The sequence below is a fragment of the Scomber scombrus genome, chromosome 16, assembly GCF_963691925.1.
Source record: "Scomber scombrus chromosome 16, fScoSco1.1, whole genome shotgun sequence".
NCBI lineage: Eukaryota > Metazoa > Chordata > Actinopteri > Scombriformes > Scombridae > Scomber > Scomber scombrus.
The window spans coordinates 3,628,789-3,655,685 of record NC_084985.1 but is presented as its reverse complement, the minus strand read 5'-3'; the positions used below and the strand labels follow the sequence as shown (position 1 = coordinate 3,655,685).

At 38.2% G+C, this 26,897-nt stretch overlaps 2 pseudogenes and 5 gene segments (V, D, J or C); 1 reads left to right on the top strand and 6 right to left on the bottom strand.

Annotated features, from left to right (window-relative positions):
• Nucleotides 1-1,166: 1,166 nt before the first annotated feature.
• On the bottom strand, nt 1,167-1,648 carry LOC133996870 (Ig kappa chain V region K-25-like). The segment is given in 2 exon segments: nt 1,167-1,489; nt 1,597-1,648. Coding segments are annotated over 2 exon segments (375 nt in total).
• Nucleotides 1,649-4,276: 2,628 nt separating this feature from the next.
• Nucleotides 4,277-8,203, bottom strand: LOC133996869 (immunoglobulin kappa light chain-like; annotated as a pseudogene).
• Nucleotides 8,204-15,235: 7,032 nt separating this feature from the next.
• On the bottom strand, nt 15,236-15,726 carry LOC133996868 (Ig kappa chain V region 3381-like). The segment is given in 2 exon segments: nt 15,236-15,567; nt 15,675-15,726. Coding segments are annotated over 2 exon segments (384 nt in total).
• Nucleotides 15,727-17,400: 1,674 nt separating this feature from the next.
• On the bottom strand, nt 17,401-17,891 carry LOC133996867 (immunoglobulin kappa variable 4-1-like; annotated as a pseudogene).
• Nucleotides 17,892-18,802: 911 nt separating this feature from the next.
• Nucleotides 18,803-19,949, top strand: LOC133996143 (Ig kappa-b4 chain C region-like; the record flags this gene model as incomplete). The annotated part of the segment is given in 2 exon segments: nt 18,803-18,833; nt 19,639-19,949. Coding segments are annotated over 2 exon segments (342 nt in total), but the record flags the coding sequence as incomplete, so codon positions are not given.
• A 2,030-nt stretch (nt 19,950-21,979) lies between these two features.
• Nucleotides 21,980-22,558, bottom strand: LOC133996141 (immunoglobulin kappa variable 1-39-like). The segment is given in 2 exon segments: nt 21,980-22,290; nt 22,507-22,558. Coding segments are annotated over 2 exon segments (363 nt in total).
• A 416-nt stretch (nt 22,559-22,974) lies between these two features.
• Nucleotides 22,975-24,312, bottom strand: LOC133996866 (Ig kappa chain V region 3547-like). The segment is given in 3 exon segments: nt 22,975-22,980; nt 23,822-24,153; nt 24,261-24,312. Coding segments are annotated over 3 exon segments (390 nt in total).
• Between the last annotated feature and the right edge of the window lie 2,585 nt (nt 24,313-26,897).

Genomic DNA, 26,897 nt, shown 5'->3' with positions numbered 1-26,897 from the left:
TTGACTCATGCTCTCTTCCACTTCCCAGCACTGGCAGCAGCAGTTTGTGTTTTTTTAACCATGTTTTAGTTCTTTACCTTTGTTAGTTTTCTGTTTGTTCGGTGGGTCTGGTAGTTGTGTTTTCTGAATTTTAGTGTGTTTGTGGATTTAGGTTGGAGGGGAGAGCCCAGATCATTTGACCCTTTGTGGACTGGTCTATGTATCTTCTCTTTTTTTTGTTCAGTTTGGCCGACCCATCAGTTTCTGTTATAAGTTGTTGGTTACTTTCTTAATAAATTGGTTGAATGTTTGACACTTTTGACTTTTTCATTATGTTTGGCCTTCTTTATAATGACCTCCTTTAGAAGGTCGTAACAGTCATCATTTTACACAGAAATGATGGTATTTTTTAAAGGATTGAAAAGGAGAGAAAACTAGCTGACTGGATAAAACACAATGCTGAATGCTGTCTGAACTAATGAGGGAAAGGGGAACAGGTGACTAGACACAAGTGCAGGCTGGGAGTGATTGGCTGGGAAAGACACTGGGAGCAGAGCAGGGCTGATGAACATGATGCAGGGCAGGTGTGCAGGGAAAGTGTGGAGGGAAAAGCTGAACAGAGACAGACACACTCACAACAAACACAGACTGGAAGACAGAGAAAAGACCAACTAATAAAGTCTGCTAAAGTAATACTTCAGTCTTTCTAAAAAAGTCCAACTCAAAATAAGCCCTCTCCCACACAGTCAAGCCTTCACTAAAAAAGTCTGAGGACATCTGTTGGAAAATAGTAAGGAAGGAAAGTAAAGACACTGAACCAACCATGACAATCTACTGAAATGTCTCATCCTCATGTAACCAGTTAATACCATAATATCACTGGTTTAATGTCATGTTGTATTAGTATGATTCATTTTGTGACTGCAGTCTGTCTGTTGTGATGGTTCAGTGGTCATAAATGTGTAGATCAGCAGAAAGAAGTCACAGTCTGAAAGTTGTGACTGTGTTTGTATTAATGAGAACAATCATGAAAAATAATTATGAATATTATCTATAATATGTTATAGGAACATATCTGTGTGTGTGTGTTCAGTGAACTGTATCAGTCTCTGCAGTAGCTTCCAGCTGCAGCAGTCAGTTCAGTTTCTGTTCAGTCTGAGTGAGGGAGGTTTTTGTACGACGCTTTTTCACTGTGTGTAGACCCACTGATAGTTAGGATAGTGATAACTCTTGCAGTAATAAACTGCTGCATCTTCGGCGTGAACTCCACTGATGGTCAGAGTGAAGTCAGAGTTTGATCCACTGCCTGTAAAACGACCTGGAATGCCTGATACTCGAGTGGTAGCATAGGTTATGAGCGGTTTAGGAGTTTCTCCATCTCTCTGTTTGTACCAGTGTAACCAGTACCCCTTATAAACATTCTGACTAACTCTACAGCTGATGGTTGCAGATCCTCCCAGAGTAGATCTCACTGCTGCAGACTGAGTGACTGTGTACTGGCCTCTGGACTCTGAGGATACAGAGACAAAAACATAAAGCAGCATCATGGTTTTGTGGGCTTCATTTCAGAGGGAAGGTTGTTCATAGAGGAGAGGAGTTTGATTCTCTGGACTTTACCTGTGAAGCAGCAGCAGAGGAGAGTCCAGATGAGGACGGAGATCAAAGTCATGTTTTTGATGAGGAGGGTTTCTGTGGCTTCTGTTGTCATGAAGGACAGCTGTCAGTCATCCAGTGTTCAACTCTCAGGACTATAAACTCTCCCAGAGCACTGGAGCATGGTGCTGCTGATGCAAAGTGGCTCTCTATGGAAATGCTCTGACTGACTCCAACGTGGACTTGGATTACTCTGATGATGCTGTTTAATTAATGGATCAATCAATTGATCTGAATATGCATTGTTGATAAACATGTTCACTTTAAGAAAGTAAGAGTAAAAGCTCGATGTAGCCCATGACTTACGGCTGACTTAGCTGAGCTTTTTATATCTAGAAACAGAGCTTGGGCTCAAGCTAGGCGGTTCAAAACCCCCTCCCACTTCTTTTCAGGTAACTTAGGATTCGCTATACTGCTGCACTAAAAAATGGTAAATATGGCTACTACTTACATTCTTTCACCAGCTCCTGTCATGATCCAAGTACATTTTGAAAAGAAAAATAACAGCTCTTTTCCAACTCACATTGTTGACACAGTTTAATATTGTACTTCAACCACTCCTTAGTCATCCTTTGAACATCTGAAACCCTCATTTGTTTCACTTCAACTTCATTAACATAGAAATAAGTTAGTGATAAACACATACAAAACTACATGGATGCTGTTCACTAAGAATACTCTCACTGAATCCCGCAATATTGTTTCTGCTAATGTCACATGCATAGAGAAAGTGCCCCAGTATAAATATCTTGTCATCTGGCTAGTTAATTATCTCAATTTTAAACGTCACATTAACACACTTATTGGTAAACTGAGAACAATACTTGGTTTTTCGTATAGAAATAAAAATAGCTTCCCTATTCTCCACAGAAAAATAATGGTCAAATCACTATTTTTATCTGTTTTGGATTATAGGGATGTAATTTATGGTAAAGCAGCTGTTTCTACATTGAATTCACTGGATGCTGTGTACCACTCAGCCTGAAGGTTTATACCTAATGATCCCTACAGTACCCACTGCTGTACTCTTTACCAAAATAACATTATATATGAAACTTTACTACAGCTATTCACCCTGAAGTCACATGATATTGGTACTCGATCACAGAATAGGGTTGTTGCGCTATTAGTTAGAACCATTACAGCTGTTCAAAGGCCTTATCTCAGACCTTGTCTTTATTGACTGCAAATGTTTTTTTTACCTTTACCGTATTCTTATCTTATCTACTTGCATTCATTCATTATTATATTTTATTTTATTTTGCTACCTGATATTGTTCATGCGTTGTTGTTGGTCTCGACACTGTTGTAAATGAAGATCCCTCCTCAGTGGTATTTTGAGGTAAAATAAAGGATAATGAAATAAATAAATATTGATTAGGGTGTGTTGGTGATTCATTGAATGCTGTTTAGGCTTCATCTGAATTGACAGCTTTTTTAAGAATATAATTTGTTATATTTAAATGTATTACCACCAAAAAAAATCAATTGAATTTAAAATTAATATCTATTAAACAAAGTGACACAATCATGAAATTTGCAGCACTTGCACATTGCAGTTTTAAAATTATCTTTAAAATGTTACAAACAAGAGTCTAATTTTAATGAGTTTGTTTGTGTCAAAGTCAGAGAGCCGTGTCTCTCTACAGTGAGAGGTTTTTGTACGACGACTCAATGAGTTTGTATCACTGTGGTTGACTTTTGGTGGAGGAACCAGACTGGATGTTGGAAGTAAGTCAAATGTTTAAAATATTTGTAATTTCAGGAGTTATTTTTATTTTATTTCCTTGATTTTAGTCCACATCATGTGAGAATGTAATTTTTTTAAATTGCAGATAGTGACAAACTTGGCTTTTAAATTTAAAACTCAGAAACTTACTGTAAGGAAAATAAAACATTAATTCAGAAGATAAATATATTATATAAAAATATCATAGTGAAGCTGCATTTTGAGAGCTTGTAGTTTTAGTTCAGTGTGTCAAAGTCAGAGAGCCGTGTCTCTCTACAGTGAGAGGTTTTTGTACGACGACTCAATGAGTTTGTATCACTGTGGTTGACTTTTGGTGGAGGAACCAGACTGGATGTTGGAAGTAAGTTTCTGTTCAAATACTAAATATAATATTGTAAAGTTATGTTAAAAATTAAGTGTCTGAATGCTTACAGCAGATAAAAAATATAATTTTTATTAATGGGACTTTTAATATTCTTGTTTGTATTTCTCCTCCTTTATCATGGAGGATAACTCAGAGCAGCTTCACTAAACTTTTCTATTCACATTCCCGTCATACTGAAATTTAATAACTTGACGTGTAGAAAAGATGAAGATTTAGATTCATTTTAAAATCATTATCTAAGAGTCATTTTTAATTTTAAGATTACGATTTTTACTCTCAGTTCAAAAATAATTTGTTCAAATAAAATTGAGCACAGTGATGATAGAAATGGTGTTTGAAAATGTGCGAAATATACGATCTCTACATTGTTTAGTTTGAAGTCATTTGAACAGTTTGCTAAGTGATGTTTGAAATCAGCTGGTGGTCAGTTCATCTTCTGTGTTTGGTTATGTTTCCAGTGAGTGTTGTAATGTAACGCTTTGTTAAAATGTTTACTAATTTTGAGAAGAAAGTGATGAAATGTTCTTGTTTTATTTGCAGTGTAGTTTGATATATTTCAGGTCAAATAGTACGATGAGTCTTTCTTTGCTGATCTGCATGAGAGGTTTCTTTAAGGGAAGTGAAACAATGTGTGAGTGAGTGACTGGTGGAGCAGAAAAGACATCTGACACAAACTCCTTAAAGGGGAAAATCCACTCTCACACAGTAACGGTGTCTAACTGTCTGCTGTTTTACTGACAGTTGTGTGGTCCCTGTCCTCTAATGTGACTTTTGTCTCCTAGGTGATGTCCGTCCCACCCTGACGGTGCTGCCCCCCTCCAGTGAGGAGCTGAAGCAGGGCAAGGCCACACTCATATGTCTGGCCAACAAGGGCTTCCCCTCAGACTGGAGTCTGGCCTGGAAGGTGGACGGCAGCAGCAGCAACTGGGAGCAGAGCAGGAGCCCCGCGGTGCTGCAGAAGGACGGCCTCTACAGCTGGAGCAGCACCCTGAGGCTCACTGCAGACCAGTGGAGGAAGGTGGGCTCTGTGACCTGTGAGGCCACCGAGGGCTGTAAGGCTCTGTCAGAGACACTGAGGAGAGACCAGTGTCCCCAGTCCTGATCTGACTCACTGGGACTCTGCTACTGGTTTTACTCTGCTACTGCTCTCACTCTGATCTCTGCTACTCTCTTGTTTTTTCCCCTCTCTCTCTCTTTAAATGTTGCAGTAGTGATGTTTCTTGCTCAGTGATTTCAATATTTCAAGAAAATAAAGATGTGTTTATCCAATCATTGATTTTTGCAGTTTTTATTGTCATCATTATTAGCTGTCAGTTTCACTTCACTGTAATTTTAAAAACATATCAGAAAATATTTATTCATTTTGAACTTTTATTTGACTCTGATATAAAGAACTTTATATACTAGCCATATCAACAAACATGATGAAGAAAAAGAACAGAAGTGGTGATGAGGCATCTTCTGTCTCTACGGTTATTGACAGATTGAATTTGTATGTTTGTACTTTTGTACTTTTGAGGCTGCATATGAACATTTAGCTAGAAATACACAAATAGTTTTAAAAAGGCAGGTTAATGAAGTTTGGCTAAAGCAGTGTAGCAAGAAACTAATAAAATGTTGGAAGGTATGGTGCGCAGGTGGTTGAGTGGTTAGGGTGCATGCCACATACGCAGCGGACACTGGTACGAATCCTGGCCGGAGGACCTTTGTTGAATGTCACATCCCCCTCTCTCTGTCATGATTTTCTGTCTCTCTACTGTTAATAAAGGTGTCTATGCCTGAAAAAAATCCTTACAAAAAACAAACAAAAAAAAAAATGTTGGAAGGTTAATTTGGACATCCAATTTGTTATTGACGCTTATGCGTGTGTTAGTTACATAATTTCTTACATGACGGAGGCAAAAAGGGAGATTGGATTGTTACTAGCTAATGCCCAAAGAGAAGCATTAAATAATGGGAATGTTAGTGCAAAAGGGCATTGAGATGTTTAGGCAGTGTTTATCTACATAAAGTCTAACACTAAAATAATTTCTTTTTTAAATCAACAATATAATCTTTAAAACTATACTTACTTTGAATAACTAAAAGTATAATTATATAATTGTTGCTGTAATATGTGATGTCTTTTATGTCAAACCCCTGTTGTTTTTGGTCTGAGTGCAGTTGTTGAGTCAGATCAGTTCCTCTCCAGCTGAGGGAGGTTTTTGTACGACGTTGTATCACTGTGTGAACGGCCAGCTGTAACCACCCTGCTGACAGTAGTAATCTCCTGAATCTTCAGCTTGAACTCTACTGATGGTCAGAGTGAAATCAGTTCCAGATCCACTTCCACTAAAACGATCTGAAACTCCAGATTGAAGGCTTGTAGCTAAATAAATCAGGAGTTTAGGAGCTTCTCCAGGTTTCTGAAGATACCAGTGAAGGTAGGTACCCATACTTGAACTGGCTTTACATCTGATGGAGACAGACTGTCCTGGAGCAGCAGAGTGAGATCCAGGAGACTGAGTCAGGATGATTTCTCCTGATGAACCTGGAAAACATGAAAAAGAGGAGAAGGCTTATTGTGACAAATTCAGCTTGGAGAAAGATGATCAACATGAAAACAGAAGAGTATCATTTCTTTAACATGGAGAATAGATGGAAGAAGGTAAATGCTGCTGGTTTCAGTGTTTCTCCATCACAGCAGAACATCATTGTGGTGAACCTGGTTGTATCCTGAAGCCAAGTTTTCAGCAGAGAGTCTCACCCTGAACAAGGAGCCCCAGGGTGCCCAGCAGTAGAGTCAGTGACATCATCATTGTGCTGGCTGTGTGTCAGTGGCTCTGAAAGGTCTGGACAGCCACTGATCAACACAGGCCTCTTAACGGCTGGGAGCAGAGAGGCAGGACAGATATGCAAACACACAGAGTCAGTCAACTGGAGCTGTCCTCAACATATCATGCTGTTTCCCCCAAAAAAGCTTTGACTATTTAAACAATTGGAGACATAATGGAGTATGAATGAAAGATAAAAACATGAGGCACAGAACTGTATTTGGCTTCAATCAAGCAGGTACAGAAAGTTGATTTTGTTTGAGAAAGTGTGTTTGGCAAATCTATTGAATGTGTCTTGAGAGGAAGGGTCAGATAAAGGAGTTCATACCTGTAAATATATTTAATAAGGTTATTGAATAAGACTGTAGATGAGAATAATAGTTATTCTATAATTTAGTTTATCAAGGGGATCTATTTTAATTTAAAAACTTCATATTAATTGTGTTTCTACACTTAAGATGGAAGAGAGTGTAGATATTTAAATTGCCGTATCACAGTAAGGACTGAAAAAAGGGAGGATGAAGGTTTAGAGATGTATAATCAGATATCATCAAGCTAATTTTATTGAGTTATCAGTCTGAGCATATGTCTGAGACGCTGATGCATTTTCTTCCTTCTTATTAACGTTTTCAGATGTTTCTATTTCATCATCTTTTAAATCTACCATCAGTAATGTAGGAGTCCCTTCTGAACTAATATTACTCTTTACCAATATGTGAAGTGTTTGATTGACTTCTGTTTCTTTCTAATTGTGATTTGTTATTTAACTTAGATCCATGTACCTCAAGCTAAGATGAAAATGGTCATTCACACATTTATTTCGTCCATGTAAACTGTTATAACTTCATTTTCATTTGTGTTTTACTTCCCTGGATCATTTATAAGAGGTCCACAGTGTCATTGTCTGGTCTTTAACACGGTCCTGAAAAATTCTCATGTCCCACCTGTATTGGTGACTTTTACAGGCCCACAATTCATGTAATAATTAAATTAAACACACATGTAATCACGTTTACAGCTCTACACTGTGGACAACTTCAAGGAGCAGCTAAATGTGTGTTTGTTCAGTGAACTGTATCAGTCTCTACAGTAGCTTCCAGCTGCAGCAGTGAGTTCTGTTTCTGTTCAGTCTGACTGAGGGAGGTTTTTGTACGACGCTTTTTCACTGTGTGAACACCCACTGACTGTTGGGATAGTGGACACTCTGACAGTAATAAACTGCTGCATCTTCAGCCTGAACTCCACTGATGGTCAGAGTGAAGTCAGAGTTTGATCCACTGCCTGTAAAACGACCAGGAATCCCTGATGCTAGAGTTTTAGTAATGTAAATGAGCAGTTTAGGAGTTTCTCCATCTCTCTGTTGGTACCAGTGTAAGTAGGTCCCACCATAAACATTCTGACTGACTCTACAGCTGATAGTTGCAGATCCACCCAGAGTAGATCTCACTGCTGCAGGCTGAGTCACTATGTGCTGGCCTCTGGACTCTGAGGATACAGAGACAAAAACATAAAGCAGCATCATGGTTTTGTGGGCTTCATTTCAGAGGGATGGATGTTCATAGAGGAGAGGAGTTTGATTCTCTGGACTTTACCTGTGAAGCAGCAGCAGAGGAGAGTCCAGATGAGGACGGAGATCAAAGTCATGTTTTTGATGAGGAGGATTTCTGTGGCTTCTGTTGTCATGAAGGACAGCTGTCAGTCATCCAGTGTTCAACTCTCAGGACTATAAACTCTCTCAGAGCACTGGAGCATGGTGCTGCTGATGCAAAGTGGCTCTCTATGGAAATGCTCTGACTGATTTACAGAATCATCACGTTTTCAAGTGTAACATTTTTTGCTTGCTGTAATGTTGATACTGTTTGTAGATGATAAAGATCTATTCATCAAATAATGTGTCCAAACATATTGTTACACTAATATTTGCTGTCACATGTTACTGTGTTAAATGAGTCTTCAAACACTGAATTTGTCTCTAGAGAATTTCAGATGGATTTTATCATTTCATGTCACTATTACATACTCCCCCCTGCTGGATAGGATTGGTATTGTATGAATTTCCTTTTATAATGTTCTGTGTTTTCTCCTAAGTCCTGATCCAGTCTGATTGAGGAAGGATCCATATAGAGGGGGAGAAATTTGGCTCATGCTCTCCTCCACTTCCCAGCACTGGCAGCGGCAGTTTGTGTTGTTTTTACCATGTTTTAGTTATTTACCTTTGTTAGTATTCTGTCTGTTTTGTGGGTCTGGTAGTCCTGTTTTCTGAGTTTTAGTGTCCTTGTGGATTTAGGTTGGAGGGGAGAGCCCAGATCATTTGACCCTTTGTGGAATGGTCTGTGTGTCTTTTTTTTATTGTTCAGTTTGGCCGACCCATTAGTATTTCACAAGTTGTTGGTTATTTTCTTAATAAATTGGTTGAATGTTTGACACTTTTGAGTCGTTCATTATGTGTGGCCTTCTTTATAATGATCTCCTTTAGAGGGTCATAACAGTCATCATTTTACACACAAATGATGGTATTTTTTTAAAGGATTGAAAACAAGAGAAAACTAGCTGACTGGATAAAACACAATGCTGAATTTTGTCTGAACTAATGAGGGAATGGGGAACAGGTGACTGGACACAAATGCAGGCTGGGAGTTATTGGCTGGGAAAGACACTGGGAGCAGAGCAGGGCTGATGAACATGATGCAGGGCAGGTGTGCAGGGAAAGTGTGGAGGGAAAAGCTGAACAGAGACAGACACACTCACAACACACACAGACAGACTGGAAGACAGAGAAAAGACCAACTAATAAAGTCTGCTAAAGTAATACTTCAGTCTTTCTAAAAAAGTCCAACTCAAAATAAGCCCTCTCCCACACAGTCCAGCCTTCACTAAAAAAGTCTGAGGACATCTGTTGGAAAATAGTAAAGAAGGAAATTAAAGACATTAAACCAACCATGACAATCTACTGAGATGTCTCATCCTCATGTAACCAGTTAATACCATAATATCACTGGTTTAATGTCATGTTGTATTAGTAGGATTCATTTTGTGAGTGCAGTGTGTCTGTTGTGATGGTTCAGTGGTGATAAATGTGTAGATCAGCAGAAACAAACCCATATAAAAAAGTCACAAAGTCACAGTCTGAAAGATGTGATTGTGTTTGTATCAATGAGAACAATCTTGAAAAATAATTATGAAAATTATCTATAATATGTTATAGGATCATATCTGTGTGTGTGTTCAGTGAACTGTATCAGTCTCTGCAGTAGCTTCCAGCTGCAGCAGTCAGTTCAGTTTCAGTTCAGTCTGACTGAGGGAGGTTTTTGTACGACGCTTTTTCACTGTGTGAACACCCACTGACTGTTGGGATAGTGGCCACTCTGACAGTAATAAACTGCTGCATCTTCAGCCTGAACTGCACTGATGGTCAGAGTGAAGGCAGACTTTGATCCACTGCCTGTAAAACGACCTGGAATCCCTGATGCTCGAGTGGTAGTAGTGTAAATGAGAAGTTTAGGAGTTTCTCCACTTCTCTGTTGGTACCAGGCTAAGTAGTTACCATTATAAACATCCTGACTGACTCTACAGCTGATGGTTGCAGATCCTCCCAGAGTAGATCTCACTGCTGCAGGCTGAGTCAATGTGATCTGGCCTCTGGACTCTGAGGATACAGAGACAAAAACATAAAGCAGCATCATGGTTTTGTGGGCTTCATTTCAGAAGGACGGATGTTCATAGAGGAGAGGAGTTTGATTCTCTGGACTTTACCTGTGAAGCAGCAGCAGAGGAGAGTCCAGATGAGGACGGAGATCAAAGTCATGTTTTTGATGATGAGGATTTCTGTGGCTTCTGTTGTCATGAAGGACAGCTGTCAGTCATCCAGTGTTCAACTCTCAGGACTATAAACTCTCCCAGAGCACTGGAGCATGGTGCTGCTGATGCAAAGTGGCTCTCTATGGAAATGCTCTAACTGACTCCAACAGGGACTTGGATTACTCTGATGATGCTGTTTAATCAATGGATCAATCAATTGATCTGAATATGCATTGTTGATAAACATGCTCACTTTAAGAAAGTAAGAGTAAAAGCTTGATGTAGCGCATGATTTACGGCTGACTTAGCTGAGCTTTTTAAATCTAGAAACAGAGCTTCGGCTCAAGCTAGACGGTTCAAAACCCCCTTCCACTTTTTTTCAGATAACTTAGGAATCGCTATACTGCTGCACTAAAAAATGATAAATATGGCTACTACTTACACTCTTTCACCAGCTCCTATCATAATCCAAGTACATTTTGAAAAGAAAAATAACAGCTCCTTTCCAACTCACATTGTTGACACAGTTTAATATTGTACTTCAACCAGTCCTTAGTCATCCTTTGAACATCTGAAACCCTCATTTGATTCACTTCAACTTCATTAACATAGAAAAAAGTTAGTGATAAACACAGACAAAACTACATGGATGCTGTTCACTAAGAATACTCTCACTGAATCCCACAATGTTGTTTCTGCTAATGTCACATGCATAGAGAAAGTGCCCCAGTATAAATGTCTTGTCATCTGGCTGGACAATTATCTCAATTTTAAACGTCACATTAACACACTTATTGGTAAACTGAGAACAATACTTGGTTTTTCGTATAGAAATAAAAATAGCTTCCCTATTCTCCACAGAAAAGTAATGGTCAAATCACTATTTTTATCTGTTTTGGATTATAGGGATGTAATTTATGGTAAAGCAGCTGTTTCTACATTGAATTCACTGGATGCTGTGTACCACTCAGCCTGAAGGTTTATACCTAATGATCCCTACAGTACCCACTGCTGTACTCTTTACCAACATAAATATTATATATGAAACTTTACTACAGCTATTCACCCTGAAGTCACATGATATTGGTACTCGATCACAGAATAGGGTTGTTGCGCTATTAGTTAGAACCATTACAGCTGTTCAAAGGCCTTATCTCAGACCTTGTCTTTATTGACTGCAAATGTTTTTTAACTTTACCGTATTCTTATCTTATCTACTTGCATTCAATCATTATTATATTTTATTTTATTTTCCTACCTGATATTGTTCATGCGTTGTTGTTGGTCTCGACACTGTTATAAATGAAGATCCCTCCTCAGTGGTCTTTTCAGGTTAAATAAAGGTTAATGAAATAAATAAATATTGATTAGGGTGTGTTGGTGATTCATTGAATGCTGTTTAGGCTTCATCTGAATTGACAGCTTTTTTAAAGAATGTAATTTATTATATTTAAATGTATAACCACAAAAAAAATCAATTGAATTTAAAATTAATAACTATTAAACAAATTGATACAATCATGAAATTTGCAGCACTTGCACATTGCAGTTTTAAAATTATCTTAAAAATATTACAAACAAGAGTCTAATATTAATGAGTTTGTTTGTGTCAAAGTCAGAGAGCCGTGTCTCTCTACAGTGAGAGGTTTTTGTACGACGACTCAATGAGTTTGTATCACTGTGGTTGACTTTTGGTGGAGGAACCAGACTGGATGTTGGAAGTAAGTTTCTGTTCAAATACTAAATATAATATTGTGAAGTTGTGTTTAAAATTCAGTTTTTGAATGATTACAGCAGATAAAAATATCATTTTTATTTACGACACTTTTAATATTGATGTTTGTATTTCTCCTCCTTTATCATGGAGGATAATTCAGAGCAGCTTGACTAAACTTTTCTATTCACATTCCCGTCATACTGAAATTTAATAACTTGACGTGTAGAAAAGATGAAGATTTAGATTCATTTTAAAAATCATTATCTAAGAGTCATTTGTAATTTTAAGATTACGATTTTAACTCTCAGTTCAAAAATAATTTGTTTAAATAAAATTGAACAGAGTGATGATAAAAATGTACGATCTCTACATTGGTAATTTTAGTTTGAAGTCATTTGAACGGTTTGCTAAGTGATGTTTGAAATCAGCTGGTGGTCAGTTCATCTTCTGTGTTTGGTTATGTTTCCAGTGAGTGTTGTAATGTAATGCTTTGTTCAAATGTTTACTGATTTTGAGAAGAAAGTTATGAAATGTTCTTGTTATATTTGCAGTGTAGTTTGATATATTTCAGGTAAAAAAGTACGATGAGTCTTTCTGTGCTGATCTGCATGAGTGGTTTCTTAAAGGGAAGTGAAACAATGTGTGAGTGAGTGACTGGTGGAGCAGAAAAGACACAAACTCCTTAAAGGGGAAAATCCACTCTCACACAGTAACGGTGTCTAACTGTCTGTTGTTTTACTGACAGTTGTGTGGTCCCTGTCCTCTAATGTGATTGGTGTCTCCTAGGTGATGTCCGTCCCACCCTGACGGTGCTGCCCCCCTCGAGTGAGGAGCTGGACCCGGAGCTGAAGCAGGGAAAGGCCACGCTTATATGTCTGGCCAACAAGGGCTTCCCCTCAGACTGGAGTCTGGCCTGAAAGGTGGACGGCAGCAGCAGCAACTGGGAGCAGAGCAGGAGCCCCGCGGTGCTGCAGAAGGACGGCCTCTACAGCTGGAGCAGCACCCTGAGGCTCACTGCAGACCAGTGGAGGAAGGTGGGCTCTGTGACCTGTGAGGCCACCCAGGGCTCCCAGGCTCCACTCTCAGAGACACTGAGGAGAGACCAGTGTCCCCAGTCTTGATCTGACTCACTGGGACTCTGCTACTGCTCTCACTCTGATGTCTTTACATCTCTCTTTCTCTTTCTGTCTATTTCTCTCTTCACAATCTTCACATTTCTCAAGTGTCTTTCTTTTTTTGCTTCAATAATGCTGATATTCTCTCTATGTTAAAACAATAAAGACATATTAATCAAATCATTTGTCTCAATGCATTATTGACAGAATTTGTATGTTTGTACTTTTGAGGCTGCATATGAACATTTAGCTAGAAATACACAAATAGTTTTAAAAAGGCAGGTTAATGAAGTTTGGCTAAATCAGTGTAGCAAGCCACTAATAAAATATTGGAAGGTATGGTGTGCAGGTGGTTGAGTGGTTAGGGTGCATGCCACATACGCAGCGGACCCTGGTACGAATCCTGGCCAGAGGACCTTTGTTGAATATCACATCCCCCTCTCTCTCTTTCATGATTATCTGTCTCTCTACTGTTAATAAAGGTGTCTATCCCTGAAAAAAATTCTTACAAAAAAAAAAAAAAAAAAATGTTGGAAGGTTAATTTGGACATCCAATTTGTTATTGACGCGTATGCGTGTGTTGGTTACATAATATCTTACATGACGAAGGCAAAAAGGGAGATTGGATTGTTGCTAGCTAATGCCCAAAGAGAAGCATTAAATGATGGGAATGTTTGTGCAAAAAGACATTGAGATGTTTAGGCAGTGTTTATCTACATGAAGTCTAACACCTAAATAATTTGTCTTTCTTTTTAAACTGTTAAGTCCTTTTCAGTCTTTCGCCAACAATTTCACCAGACATATATATACTGGTTTTGAATTTAAAATACAGTCATGTAAAAGTCAGGATTCATCATAGTGATATCTGATTAATAATGATTAATTAAACATCTGTGAGATCTTTCAGCAGGACTGTATGTATTTAATTGTAAGATTCATTTATTTTCTTGTGCATGTTTTTTTTTCTCCAATGTTTTTATTTCTCGGCCAAATGTTGATGCCTTTTGTAAATGATAATGTTTTTTTATTTTTATCAAATAATGTATGTAAACATATTGTTACACTAATATCTGCTGTCACATGTTACTGTGTTAAATGACTCTTCTGACTTTGAGTTTAGGAATTTATCTTTTAATTTCACCACTTTACACACATATTGTACTTTTAAAGCTTGTCAAAGCACAGGATGTAATGAGAATATTTCAACATTTATATATTTTTTAAATCCAACATCCCTTTGTGAACTGATCTGTGTGTCTTCCCTTCTTTTTTTTCAGTTTATCCGACCCATCAGTTTTTGTTTGAAGTTGTTATTTACTTTCTTAATACACTGGTTGAATGTTTGGCACTCTAGACTTTTTTATTATGTTTGGCCTTCTTTGTAAAGAGCTCCTTTAGAGGGTCATAACAGTCATCATTTTACACACAAATGATGGTATTTAAAAGAAAAAAGATGTGCAAAGTTAAAGATGAAATGAGAATATTTTAACAGAAACATTGAGTCTGTGCTACATGGTGTCTTTCACATGTGTCCTCTCTGTCCTGCTCTGTACTATATTGTTCTGTATCACAGCATGTGGATGGAGGAGCAGAGACAGGAAGCTCCTACAGAAATACAGAAGTGTATTTCAAGCATTATGGAATCTGATGTTCTCAGTGCAAAACTTAACATCACATTTCATATGCTTTAACAAAATAACAAATACAAGGTTTGAACAATCATTTACTGCAATGTAACTATATTTTGTTCCTTCAGTTTCTATCAGGTCATCAGTACAAAGTTGTGACTGTGTTTGTACGACCGATCATGAGAAATATTGTAATCATTATCTGTTAAACATGGTGATAAATATATGATTTTCTAATTGCCTAATCTGAAAGGTGTGTGTGTGTGTGTGTGTGTGTGTGTGTGTGTGTGTGTGTGTGTGTGTGTGTGTGTGTGTTCAGTGAACTGAACTGTATCAGTCTCTGCAGTAGCTTCCAGCTGCAGCAGTCAGTTCAGTTTCTATTCAGTCTGACTGAGGGAGGTTTTTGTACGACGCTTTTTCACTGTGTGAACACACGCTGACTGTTGGGATAGTGGAAACTCTGACAGTAATAAATTGCTGCATCTTCAGACTGAACTCCACTGATGGTCAGAGTGAAGTCAGAGTTTGATCCACTGCCTGTAAAACGACCTGGAATCCCTGAATCTCGAGTGGTAGTATGGTAAATGAGACGTTTAGGAGTTTCTCCATCTCTCTGTTGGTACCAGGCTAAACAGTGTTTGTTGTTCCACACATGAACATTCTGACTGGTCCTACAGCTGATTCTTGCAGATCCTCCCAGAGCAGATCTCACTGCTGCAGGTTGAGTCACTGTGATCTGGCCTCTGGACTCTGAGGATACAGAGACAAAAACATAAAGCAGCATCATGGTTTTGTGGGCTTCATTTCAGAGGGACGGATGTTCATAAAGGAGAGGAGTTTGATTCTCTGGACTTTACCTGTGAAGTAGCAGCAGAGGAGAGTCCAGATGAGGACGGAGATCAAAGTCATGTTTTTGATGAGGAGGATTTCTGTGGCTTCTGTTGTCATGAAGGACAGCTGTCAGTCATCCAGTGTTCAACTCTCAGGACTATAAACTCTCCCAGAGCACTGGAGCATGGTGCTGCTGATGCAAAGTGGCTCTGTATGGAAATGCTCCGACTGAATTACAGAATCAGCATATTTTCAAGTGTTATTTATTGCTTGCTGTAATGATGATACCATCTGTAAATGATAAAGATCTATTCATCAAATAATGTGTCCAAACATATTGTTACACTAATATCTGCTGTCACATGTTACTGTGTTAAATGAGTCTTCAGACACTGAATTTGTATCTAGAGAAGTTCAGAGGGATTTTATCATTTCATGTCACTATTACATACTCCCCCCCTGCTGGATAGGATTGGTATTGCATGAATCTCCTTTTATAATGTTCTGTGTTTTCTCTTAAGTCCTGATCCAGTCTGATTGTGTAAGGATCGATATAGAGGGGGAGACATTTGACTCATGCTCTCTTCCACTTCCCAGCACTGGCAGCAGCAGTTTGTGTTTTTTTAACCATGATTTATTTCTTTACATTTGTTAGTTTTCTGTCTGTTTGGTGGGTCTGGTAGTCCTGTTTTCTGAGTTTTAGTGTCTTTGTGGATTTAGGTTGGAGGGGAGAGCCCATATCCTTTGACCCTTTGTGGACTGGTCTGTGTGTCTTCTATTCTTTTTGTTCAGTGTGGCCAACCCATCAGTTTTTGTTATAAGTTGTTGGTTACTTTCCTAATAAATTGGTTGAATGTTTGACACTTTTGACTTTTTCATTATGTTTGGCCTTCTTTATAATGACCTCCTTTAGAGGGTCATAACAGTCATCAGTTTACACACACATTTTTCTATTTTTTTAAAGGATTGAAAAGGAGAGAAAACTAGCTGACTGGATAAAACACAATGCTGAATGCTGTCTGAACTAATGAGGGAATGGGGAACAGGTGACTAGACACAAGTGCAGGCTGGGAGTGATTGGCTGGGAAAGAACCTGGGAGCAGAGCAGGGCTGATGAACATGATGCAGGGCAGGTGTGCAGGGAAAGTGTGGAGGGAAAAGCTGAACAGAGACAGACACACTCACAACACACACAGACAGACTGGAAGACAGAGAAAAGACCAACTAATAAAGTCAGCTAATGTAATACTTCAGTCTTTCTAAAAAGTCCAACTCACAATAAGCCCTCTCCCACACAGTCCAGCCTTCACTAAAAAAGTCTGAGGACATCTGTTGGAAAATAGTAACGGAGGAAAGTAAAGACACTGAACCAACCATGACAATCTACTGAGATGTTTCATCCTCATGTAACCAGTTAATGCCATAATATCACTGGTTTAATTTCATGTTGTATTAGTAGGATTCATTTTGTGACTGCAGTCTGTCTGTTGTGATGGTTCAGTGGTGATAAATGTGTAGATCAGCAGAAAAAAATCCACGTAAAAAGTCACAGTCTGAAAGTTGTGACTGTGTTCGTATCAATGAGAACAATCATGAAAAATAATTATGAATATTATCTATATTATGTTACAGGATCATATCTGTGTGTGTGTGTTCAGTGAACTGTATCAGTCTCTGCAGTAGCTTCCAGCTGCAGCAGTCAGTTCAGTTTCTGTTCAGTCTGACTGAGGGAGGTTTTTGTACGACGCTTTTTCACTGTGTGAACACATTCTGACTGTTGGGAATGTGGAGACTCTGACAGTAATAAACTGCTGCATCTTCAGCCTGAACTCCACTGATGGTCAGAGTGAAGTCGGAGTTTGATCCACTGCCTGTAAAACGACCTGGAATCCCTGATTCTCTATAAGTAGACGTGGTAATAAGCAGTTTAGCAGTTTCTCCATCTCTCTGTTGGTACCAAGCCAAATAATGTTAGTTGCTCCCAAAATAAACATTCTGACTGACTCTACAGCTGATGGGTGCAGATCCTCCCAGAGCAGATCTCACTGCTGCAGGTTGAGTCACTGTGTACTGGCCTCTGGACTCTGAGGATACAGAGACAAAAAGATAAAGCAGCATCATGGTTTTGTGGGCTTCATTTCAGAGGGACGGATGTTCATAGAGGAGAGGAGTTTGATTCTCTGGACTTTACCTGTGAAGCAGCAGCAGAGGAGAGTCCAGATGAGGACGGAGATCAAAGTCATGTTTTTGATGAGGAGGATTTCTGTGGCTTCTGTTGTCATGAAGGACAGCTGTCAGTCATCCAGTGTTCAACTCTCAGGACTATAAACTCTCCCAGAGCACTGGAGCATGGTGCTGCTGATGCAAAGTGGCTCTCTATGGAAATGCTCTGACTGACTCCAACGTGGACTTGGATTACTCTGATGATGCTGTTTAATCAATGGATCAATCAAGTTATTAGAGTATTGATTAGGATGTGTCTGTGAATCATTTAATTTCGTTTGGGCTTCATGTGAATTGACAGCTTCTTTTTTTTAGGATGTAATTTATTATACTTAAACATATTACCAGAAAAAATTATATAAATTGAATTTAAAATGTATTAATGTGGAATAAAATGATGCAATCATGAAATTTGTCAATTTCTTAAGAAAATTATCTTAAAAACATTAAAAACAAGAGATTTATTTTAATGAGTTTGTTTGTGTCAAAGTCAGAGAGCCGTGTCTCTCTACAGTGAGAGGTTTTTGTACGACGACTCAATGAGTTTGTATCACTGTGGTTGACTTTTGGTGGAGGAACCAGACTGGATGTTGGAAGTAAGTCAAATGTTTATATTATTTATCATTTCAGGAGTTATTTTATCTTCATGATTCAGATTTTTCATGTTCACTTTAATATAAAACTTTTTTTTTGTAAATAATTTGCACTTAGAGACATAGACCACTTTTGCATTTTAAAACTCAAAAACTCATTGTAAAGGAAATTGAAACATTAATTCAAGAAATAAAACATAATTTAAAACTTTAATAGTTAAGCTGCATTTTGAGAGCTTGTAGTTTTAGTTCAGTGTTCAAAGTCAGAGAGCCGTGTCTCTCTACAGTGAGAGGTTTTTGTACGACGACTCAATGAGTTTGTATCACTGTGGTGGACTTTTGGTGGAGGAACCAGACTGGATGTTGGAAGTAAGTTTCTGTTCAAATACTAAATATAATATTGTAAAGTTATGTTTAAAATTCAGTTTTTGAATGCTTACAGTAGATAAAAATATCATTTTTATTAACGGCACTTTTAATATTGATGTTTGTATTTCTCTTCCTTTATCATGGAGGATAACTCAGAGCAGCTTCACTAAACTTTTCCATTCACATTCCCGTCATACTGAAATTTAATAACTTGACGTGTAGAAAAGATGAAAATTTAGATTAATTTTAAAATCATTATCTAAGAGTCATTTTTAATTTTAAGATTATTATATTTTACTCTCAGTTCAAAAATAATTTGTTCAAATAAAATTGAGCAGGGCAATGATAAAAAATTGTGTTTTACGATCTTTACATTGTTTAGTTTGAAGTCATTTGAACAGTTTGCTAAGTGATGTTTGAAATCAGCTGGTGGTCAGTTCATCTTCTGTGTTTGGTTATGCTTCCAGTGAGTGTTGTAATGTAACGCTTTGTTCAAATGTTTGATTGTTTTCATATTTTTGAGAAGAAAGTTATGAAATGTTCTTGTTTTATTTGCAGTGTAGTTTTATATATTTCAGGTCAAACAGTACGATGAGTCTTTCTGTGCTGATCTGCATGAGAGGTTTCTTAAAGGGAAGTGAAACAATGTGTGAGTGAGTGACTGGTGGAGCAGAAAACACATCTGACACACTCCAAACTCCTTAAAGGGGAAAATCCACTCTCACACAGTAACGGTGTCTAACTGTCTGCTGTTTTACTGACAGTTGTGTGGTCCCTGTCCTATAATGTGATTGTTGTCTCCTAGGTGATGTCCGTCCCACCCTAACGGTGCTGCCCCCCTCGAGTGAGGAGCTGGACCCGGAGCTGAAGCAGGGCAAGGCCACGCTCATATGTCTGGCCAACAAGGGCTTCCCCTCAGACTGGAGTCTGGCCTGGAAGGTGGACGGCAGCAGCAGCAACAGCTTGGAGCAGAGCAGGAGCCCCGCGGTGCTGCAGAAGGACGGCCTCTACAGCTGGAGCAGCACCCTGAGGCTCACTGCAGACCAGTGGAGGAAGGTGGGCTCTGTGACCTGTGAGGCCACCCAGGGCTCCCAGACTCCACTCTCAGAGACACTGAGGAGAGACCAGTGTCCCCAGTCCTGATCTGACTCACTGGGACTCTGCTACTGGTTTCACTCTGCTACTGCTCTCACTCTGATGTCTTTAAATCTCTCTGTTTCTTTCTGTCTATTTCTCTCTTCACAATCTTCACATTTCTCAAGTGTCTATCTTTTTTTGCTTCAATAATGCTGATATTCTCTGTATGTTAAAACAATAAAGACATATTAATCAGATAATTTGTCTCAATGCATTATTGACAGAATGTGTATGTTTGTACTTTTGTACTTTTGAGGCTGCATATGAACATTTAGCTAGAAATACACAAATAGTTTTAAAAAGGCAGGTTAATGAAGTTTGGCTAAATCAGTGTAGCAAGCAACTAATAAAATGTCGGAAGGTATGGTGCGCAGGTGGTTGAGTGGTTAGGGTGCATGCCACATACGCAGCGGACCCTGGAACGAATCCTGGCCGGAGGACCTTTGTTGAATGTCACATCCCCCTCTCTCTTCCATGATTTTCTGTCTCTCTACTGTTAATAAAGGTGTCTATGCCTGAAAAAAATCATTACAAAAAAAAAAAAAAAAAAATGTTGGAAGGTTAATTTGGACATCCAATTTGTTATTGACACTTATGCGTGTGTTGGTTACATAATTTCTTACATGACGAAGGCAAAAAGGGAGATTGGATTGTTGCTAGCTAATGTCCAAAGAGAAGCATTAAATGATGGAAATGTTAGTGCAAAAAGTCATTGAGATGTTTAGGCAGTGTTTATCTACATAAAGCCTAACACCTAAATAATTTTTCTTTCTGTTTAAATTGTTAAGTCCTTTTCAGTCTTTCGCCAACAATTTCAAACAGACACATATATACTGGTTTTAAATTAGAAATACAGTCATGTAAACATCAGGATTCATCATAGTGATATCTGATTTATAATGATTAATTTAACATCTGTGAGGTCTTTCAGTAGGAATGTATGTATTTAAATATAAGATGAATTTTTTTGCGTGTTTTTTTTTACTGATTATTGATCAAATTGGAATTTTGCAACAGTGAAAATGATCAAACCCATTAAAGAAACAACAGTTTATTTCCCCGTAAAGATCTTTAAATGCCATTCTTCCACTGCTGAACAGTCTGCCTCAGTTTTAAGTTAGACTTTTCTTCTTGTTGTTTGAGCAGTTGGAGGGTGACAGAGAAACACTGCAGATCCTCTTGCTGCTGCAAGCTGACAGAAAAAGACATTTTTATAATTGAAACTGTTTCACACTTTATATCTTCACAGCAGTATTTCAATAATTCAAAACATTGCTAAATGAAAAACATTGTTTAAGTGAAATGCTCTGACTTAATAACACAATCATCAAATTCTCAATGTTTTTATTTCTCGGCCAAATGTTGATGACCTTTGTAAATGTTAAAGATGTTTTCTTCAAATAATGTATCCAAACATATTGTTATACTACTATCTGCTGTCACATGTTACTGTTTTAAATTACTCTTCTGACTTTGAGTTTAGGATTTTATCATTTAATTTCACCACTTTGCACAAATACAGTACTTTTAAAGATTGTCAAAGTGAAAGATGAAAATAGAATATTTTAATAAATCCTGCAACCCTTATGGACTGGTCTGTGTGTCTTACCTTCATTTTGTTCAGTTTATCCGACCCATCAGTTTTTATTTGAAGTTATTTACTTTCTTAATACACTGGTTGAGTGTTGGGCATGCTAGACTTTTTTTATTATGTTTGACCTTCTTTGTAGAGAGCTCCTTTAGAGGGTCATAACAGTCATAATTCTTCAACTGTGTTTGATTCTGACTTTGAGTAACACTCACTCTAACACAGTGATCCTGTTCTGACGCTGTATCAACACAATCTAATAAATTATACTTACTTTGAATAACTAAAAGTATAATTATATAATTATTGCTATAATAGGTAATGTCTTTAATATCAAACCTCTGTTGATTTTGGTCTTAGTGCAGCTGTTGAGTCAGATCAGTTCCTCTTCAGCTGAGGGAGGTTTTTGTACGACGTTGTATCACTGTGTGAACTGCCAGCTGTGACTCTGCTGACAATAATAGACTCCTGCATCTTCAGTCTGAACTCTACTGATGGTCAGAGAGTAGTCACTGTCTGATCCACTTCCACTAAAACGATCTGAAACTCCAGACTGATGGCTTGTAGTTGAATAAATCAGGAGTTTAGGAGCTTCTCCAGGTTTCTGAAGATACCAGTGGAGGTAGCTAGTACTAACAGTTGAACTTGCTTTACATCTGATGGTTACAGTCTGTTCTGGAACAGCAGACTGAGATCCAGGAGACTGAGTCATGATGATATCTCCTGATGAACCTGGAAAACATGAAAAAGAGGAAAAGGCTTATTGAGACAAATCCAGTTTGGAGAAAGATGATCAACATGACAACAGAAGAGTATCATTTCTTTAACATGGAGAATAGATGGAAGAAAGTAAATGCTGCTTGTTTCAGTGTTTCTCCATCACAGCAGAACATCATTGTGGTGAACCTGGTTGCATCCTGAAGCCAAGTTTTCAGCAGAGAGTCTCACCCTGAACAAGGAGCCCCACGGTGCCCAGCAGTAGAGTCAGTGACATCATCATTGTGCTGGCGGCGTGTCAGTGGCTCTGAAAGGTCTGGACAGCCACTGATCAACACTGGCCTCTTAACGGCTGGGAGCAGAGAGGCAGGACAGATATGCAAACACACAGAGTCAGTCAACTGGAGCTGTCCTCAACATATCATGCTGTTTCACCCAAAAAAGCTTTGACTATTTAAACAACTGCAGACATAATGTAGTATAAAAAACATGAGGTACAGAACTGTATTTGGCTTCAATCAAGCAGGTACAGAAAGTTGATTCTGTTTGAGAAAATGTTTGTTTGGCTTTAATTTTTAAAACAGGCATTTAGAAAAAAGGCCCAAAATGAGAATGTCAACAACTCTTTTGGGTGATTATCTGCTAAATCTACTAAAATATATTGAATGTCTCTTGAGAGGAAGGGTCGGATAAAGGAGTTCATACCTGTAAATATATTTAATAAGGATATTGATTTAGACTGTAGATGAGAACAATATATTTTCTTTAATTTAGTTTATTAAGAGGATCTATTTTAATTTAAAAACTTAATTTTAATTGGGTAAAATGTTAAATTTACTTCTTTCTACACTTAAGATGGTAGAGAGTGTCGACATTTAAATTGCTGTATTGTATGCTGTAAGAACTGAAAGAAGGGAGGATGAAGGTTTAGAGATGTATAATCAGATATCATCAAGCTAATTTTATGGAGGTATCAGTCTGAGCAGATGTCTGAGACGCTGATGCATTTTCTTCCTTATCATAAACGTTTTCAGATGTTTCTATTTCATCATTTTTAAATCTACCCTCAGTAATGTAGGAGTTTCTTCTGAGCTAATATCACTTTTTTATCAACATGTGAAGTGTTTGATTGACTTTTGTTTCTTTCTATTTGTGATTTATTTATTTAGATCCATGTACCTCAAGCTGAGATAAATATGATCATTCACACATTTATTTCTTCCATGTAATCTGTTATAACTTCATTTTCATCTGTATTTCACTTCCTTGCATCATTTATAAGAGGTCCACAATGTCATTGTCCTTAACACTGTCCTGAAAACGTTCTCATGTCCCATCTGTATTGGTGACTTTTAAAAGCCCACAATTCATTTAATAATTAAATTAAACACACATGTAATCACTTTTACAGATCTACACTGTGGACAACTTCAAGGAGCAGCTAAATGTGTGTGTGTTCAGTGAACTGTATCAGTCTCTGCAGTAGCTTCCAGCTGCAGCAGTCAGTTCAGTTTCTGTTCAGTCTGACTGAGGGAGGTTTTTGTACGACGCTTTTTCCCTGTGTGAACACCCACTGACTGTTGGGATAGTGGAGACTCTGACAGTAATAAACTGCTGCATCTTCAGCCTGAACTCCACTGATGGTCAGAGTGAAGTCAGAGTTTGATCCAATGCCTGTAAAACGACCTGGAATCCCTGATACTCGAGTGGTAGCAGCGTAAATGAGAAGTTTAGGAGTTTCTCCATCTCTCTGTTGGTACCAGGCTAAGTTTTTACCATTGTAAACATCCTGACTGACTGTACAGCTGATGGTTGCAGATCCTCCCAGAGCAGATCTCACTGCTGCAGGCTGAGTCACTGTGATCTGGCCTCTGGACTCTGAGGATACAGAGACAAAAACATAAAGCAGCATCATGGTTTTGTGGGCTTCATTTCGGAGGGACGGATGTTCATAGAGGAGAGGAGTTTGATTCTCTGGACTTTACCTGTGAAGCAGCAGCAGAGGAGAGTCCAGATGAGGACGGAGATCAAAGTCATGTTTTTGATGAGGAGGATTTCTGTGGCTTCTGTTGTCATGAAGGACAGCTGTCAGTCATCCAGTGTTCAACTCTCAGGACTATAAACTCTCCCAGAGCACTGGAGCATTGTGCTGCTGATGCAAAGTGGCTCTCTATGGAAATGCTCTGACTGACTCCAACATGGACTTGGATTACTCTGATGATGCTGTTTAATCAATGGATCAATCAATTGATCAGAATATATTTTAGGATGTGTCAGTGATTCATTTAATGTGTTTTTGGGCTTCATGTGAATTGACAGGTTTTTTTCTAAATTGTAATTCATTACATTTAAAAATGTTACCATAAAATAATATAATTTTAATTTAATACTCATAATTTATTAAATAAAAAGATACAGTCATGAAATTGTGTCACTCTGTTGTTGTCAGTTTTATCTGAGAAATATTTTAAACAAGAAACTAATTTTAGTGAGTTTGTTTGTGTCAAAGTCAGAGAGCCGTGTCTCTCTACAATGAGAGGTTTTTGTACGACGACTCAATGAGTTTGTATCACTGTGGTGGACTTTTGGTGGAGGAACCAGACTGGATGTTGGAAGTAAGTCAAATGTTTAAATTATTTACCATTTCAGGAGTTGTTTTATCTTCATGATTCGGTTTGTTCATGTTCACTTCCATATGAAACTATTTTTTGTGAATAATTTGCACTTAGAGACAAAGACCACTTTTGCATTTAAAACTCAAAAACTCATTGTAAAGAAAATGAGACATTAATTCAGGAAATAAAACATCATTTAAAATTTTAACGGTGAAGCTGCATCTTGAGAGCTTGTAGTTTTAATTCAATGTGTCAAAGTCAGAGAGCCGTGTCTCTCTACAGTGAGAGGTTTTTGTACGACGACTCAATGAGTTTGTATCACTGTGGTTGACTTTTGGTGGAGGAACCAGACTGGATGTTGGAAGTAAGTTTCTGTTCAAATACTAAATTTAATATTGTTAAGTTATGTTTAAAATTCAGTTTTTGAATGCTTACAGCAGATAAAAATATAATTTTTATTTACGACACTTTTAATATTGATGTTTGTATTTCTCCTCCTTTATCATGGAGGATAACTCAGAGCAGCTTCACTAAACTTTTCTATTCACATTCTCGTCATACTGAAATTTAATAACTTGACATGTAGAAAAGATGAAGATTTAGATTCATTTTAAAAATCATTATCTAAGAGTCATTTGTAATTTTAAGATTACGATTTTAACTCTCAGTTCAAAAATAATTTGTTTAAATAAAATTGAGCAGGGCAATGATAAAAATGGTGTTGAAAATGTGCAAAATGTACGATCTCTACATTGGTAAATTTAGTTTGAAGTCATTTGAACAGTTTGCTAAGTGATGTTTGAAATCAGCTGGTGGTCAGTTCATCTTCTATGTTTGGTGATGTTTCCAGTGAGTGTTGTAATGTAACGCTTTGTTAAAATGTTTGATGATTTTGAGAAGAAAGTTACGACATGTTCTTGTTTTATTTGCAGTGTAGTTTGATGTATTTCAGGTCAAACAGTATGATGAGTCTTTCTGTGCTGATCTGCATGAGAGGTTTCTTAAAGGGAAGTGAAACAATGTGTGAGTGAGTGACTGGTGGAGCAGAAAAGACATCTGACACAAAGTCCTTAAAGGGGAAAATCCACTCTCACACAGTAACGGTGTCTAACTGTCTGCTGTTTTACTGACAGTTGTGTGGTCCCTGTTCTCTAATGTGATTGGTGTCTCCTAGGTGATGTCCGTCCCACCCTGACGGTGCTGTCCCCCTCCAGTGAGGAGCTGGACCAGGGCAAGGCCACGCTCATATGTCTGGCCAACAAGGGCTTCCCCTCAGACTGGAGTCTGGCCTGGAGTCTGGCCTGGAAGGTGGACGGCAGCAGCAGCAGCAGCTTGGAGCAGAGCAGGAGCCCCGCGGTGCTGCAGAAGGACGGCCTCTACAGCTGGAGCAGCACCCTGAGGCTCACTGCAGACCAGTGGAGGAAGGTGGGCTCTGTGACCTGTGAGGCCACCCAGGGCTCCCAGACTCCACTCTCAGAGACTTTGAGGAGAGACCAGTGTCCCCAGTCCTGATCTGACTTACTGGGACTCTGCTACTGGTTTTACTCTGCTACTGCTCTCACTCTGATCTCTGCTACTCTTGTTTTTTTCCTCTCTCTCTCTTTAAATGTTGCAGTAGTGATGTTTCTTGCTCAGTGATTTCAATATTTCAAGAAAATAAAGACGTGTTTATCCAATCATTGATTTTTGTAGTTTTTATTATCATCATTATTAGCTGTCAGTTTCACTTCACTGTAATTTAAAAAAAATATCAGAACAAATTGATTAATTTTGAACATTTATTTGACTCTGATATACAGAACTTTATATATTAGCCATATCAACAGACATGATGAAGAAAAAGGACAGATGTGGTGATGAGGCGTCTTCTGTCTCTACAGTTATTGACAGATAGAATTTGTATGTTTGTACTTTTGTACTTTTGAGGCTGCATATGAACATTTAGCTAGAAATACACAAATAGTTTTAAAAAGGCAGGTTAATGAAGTTTGACTGAATGAGTGTAGC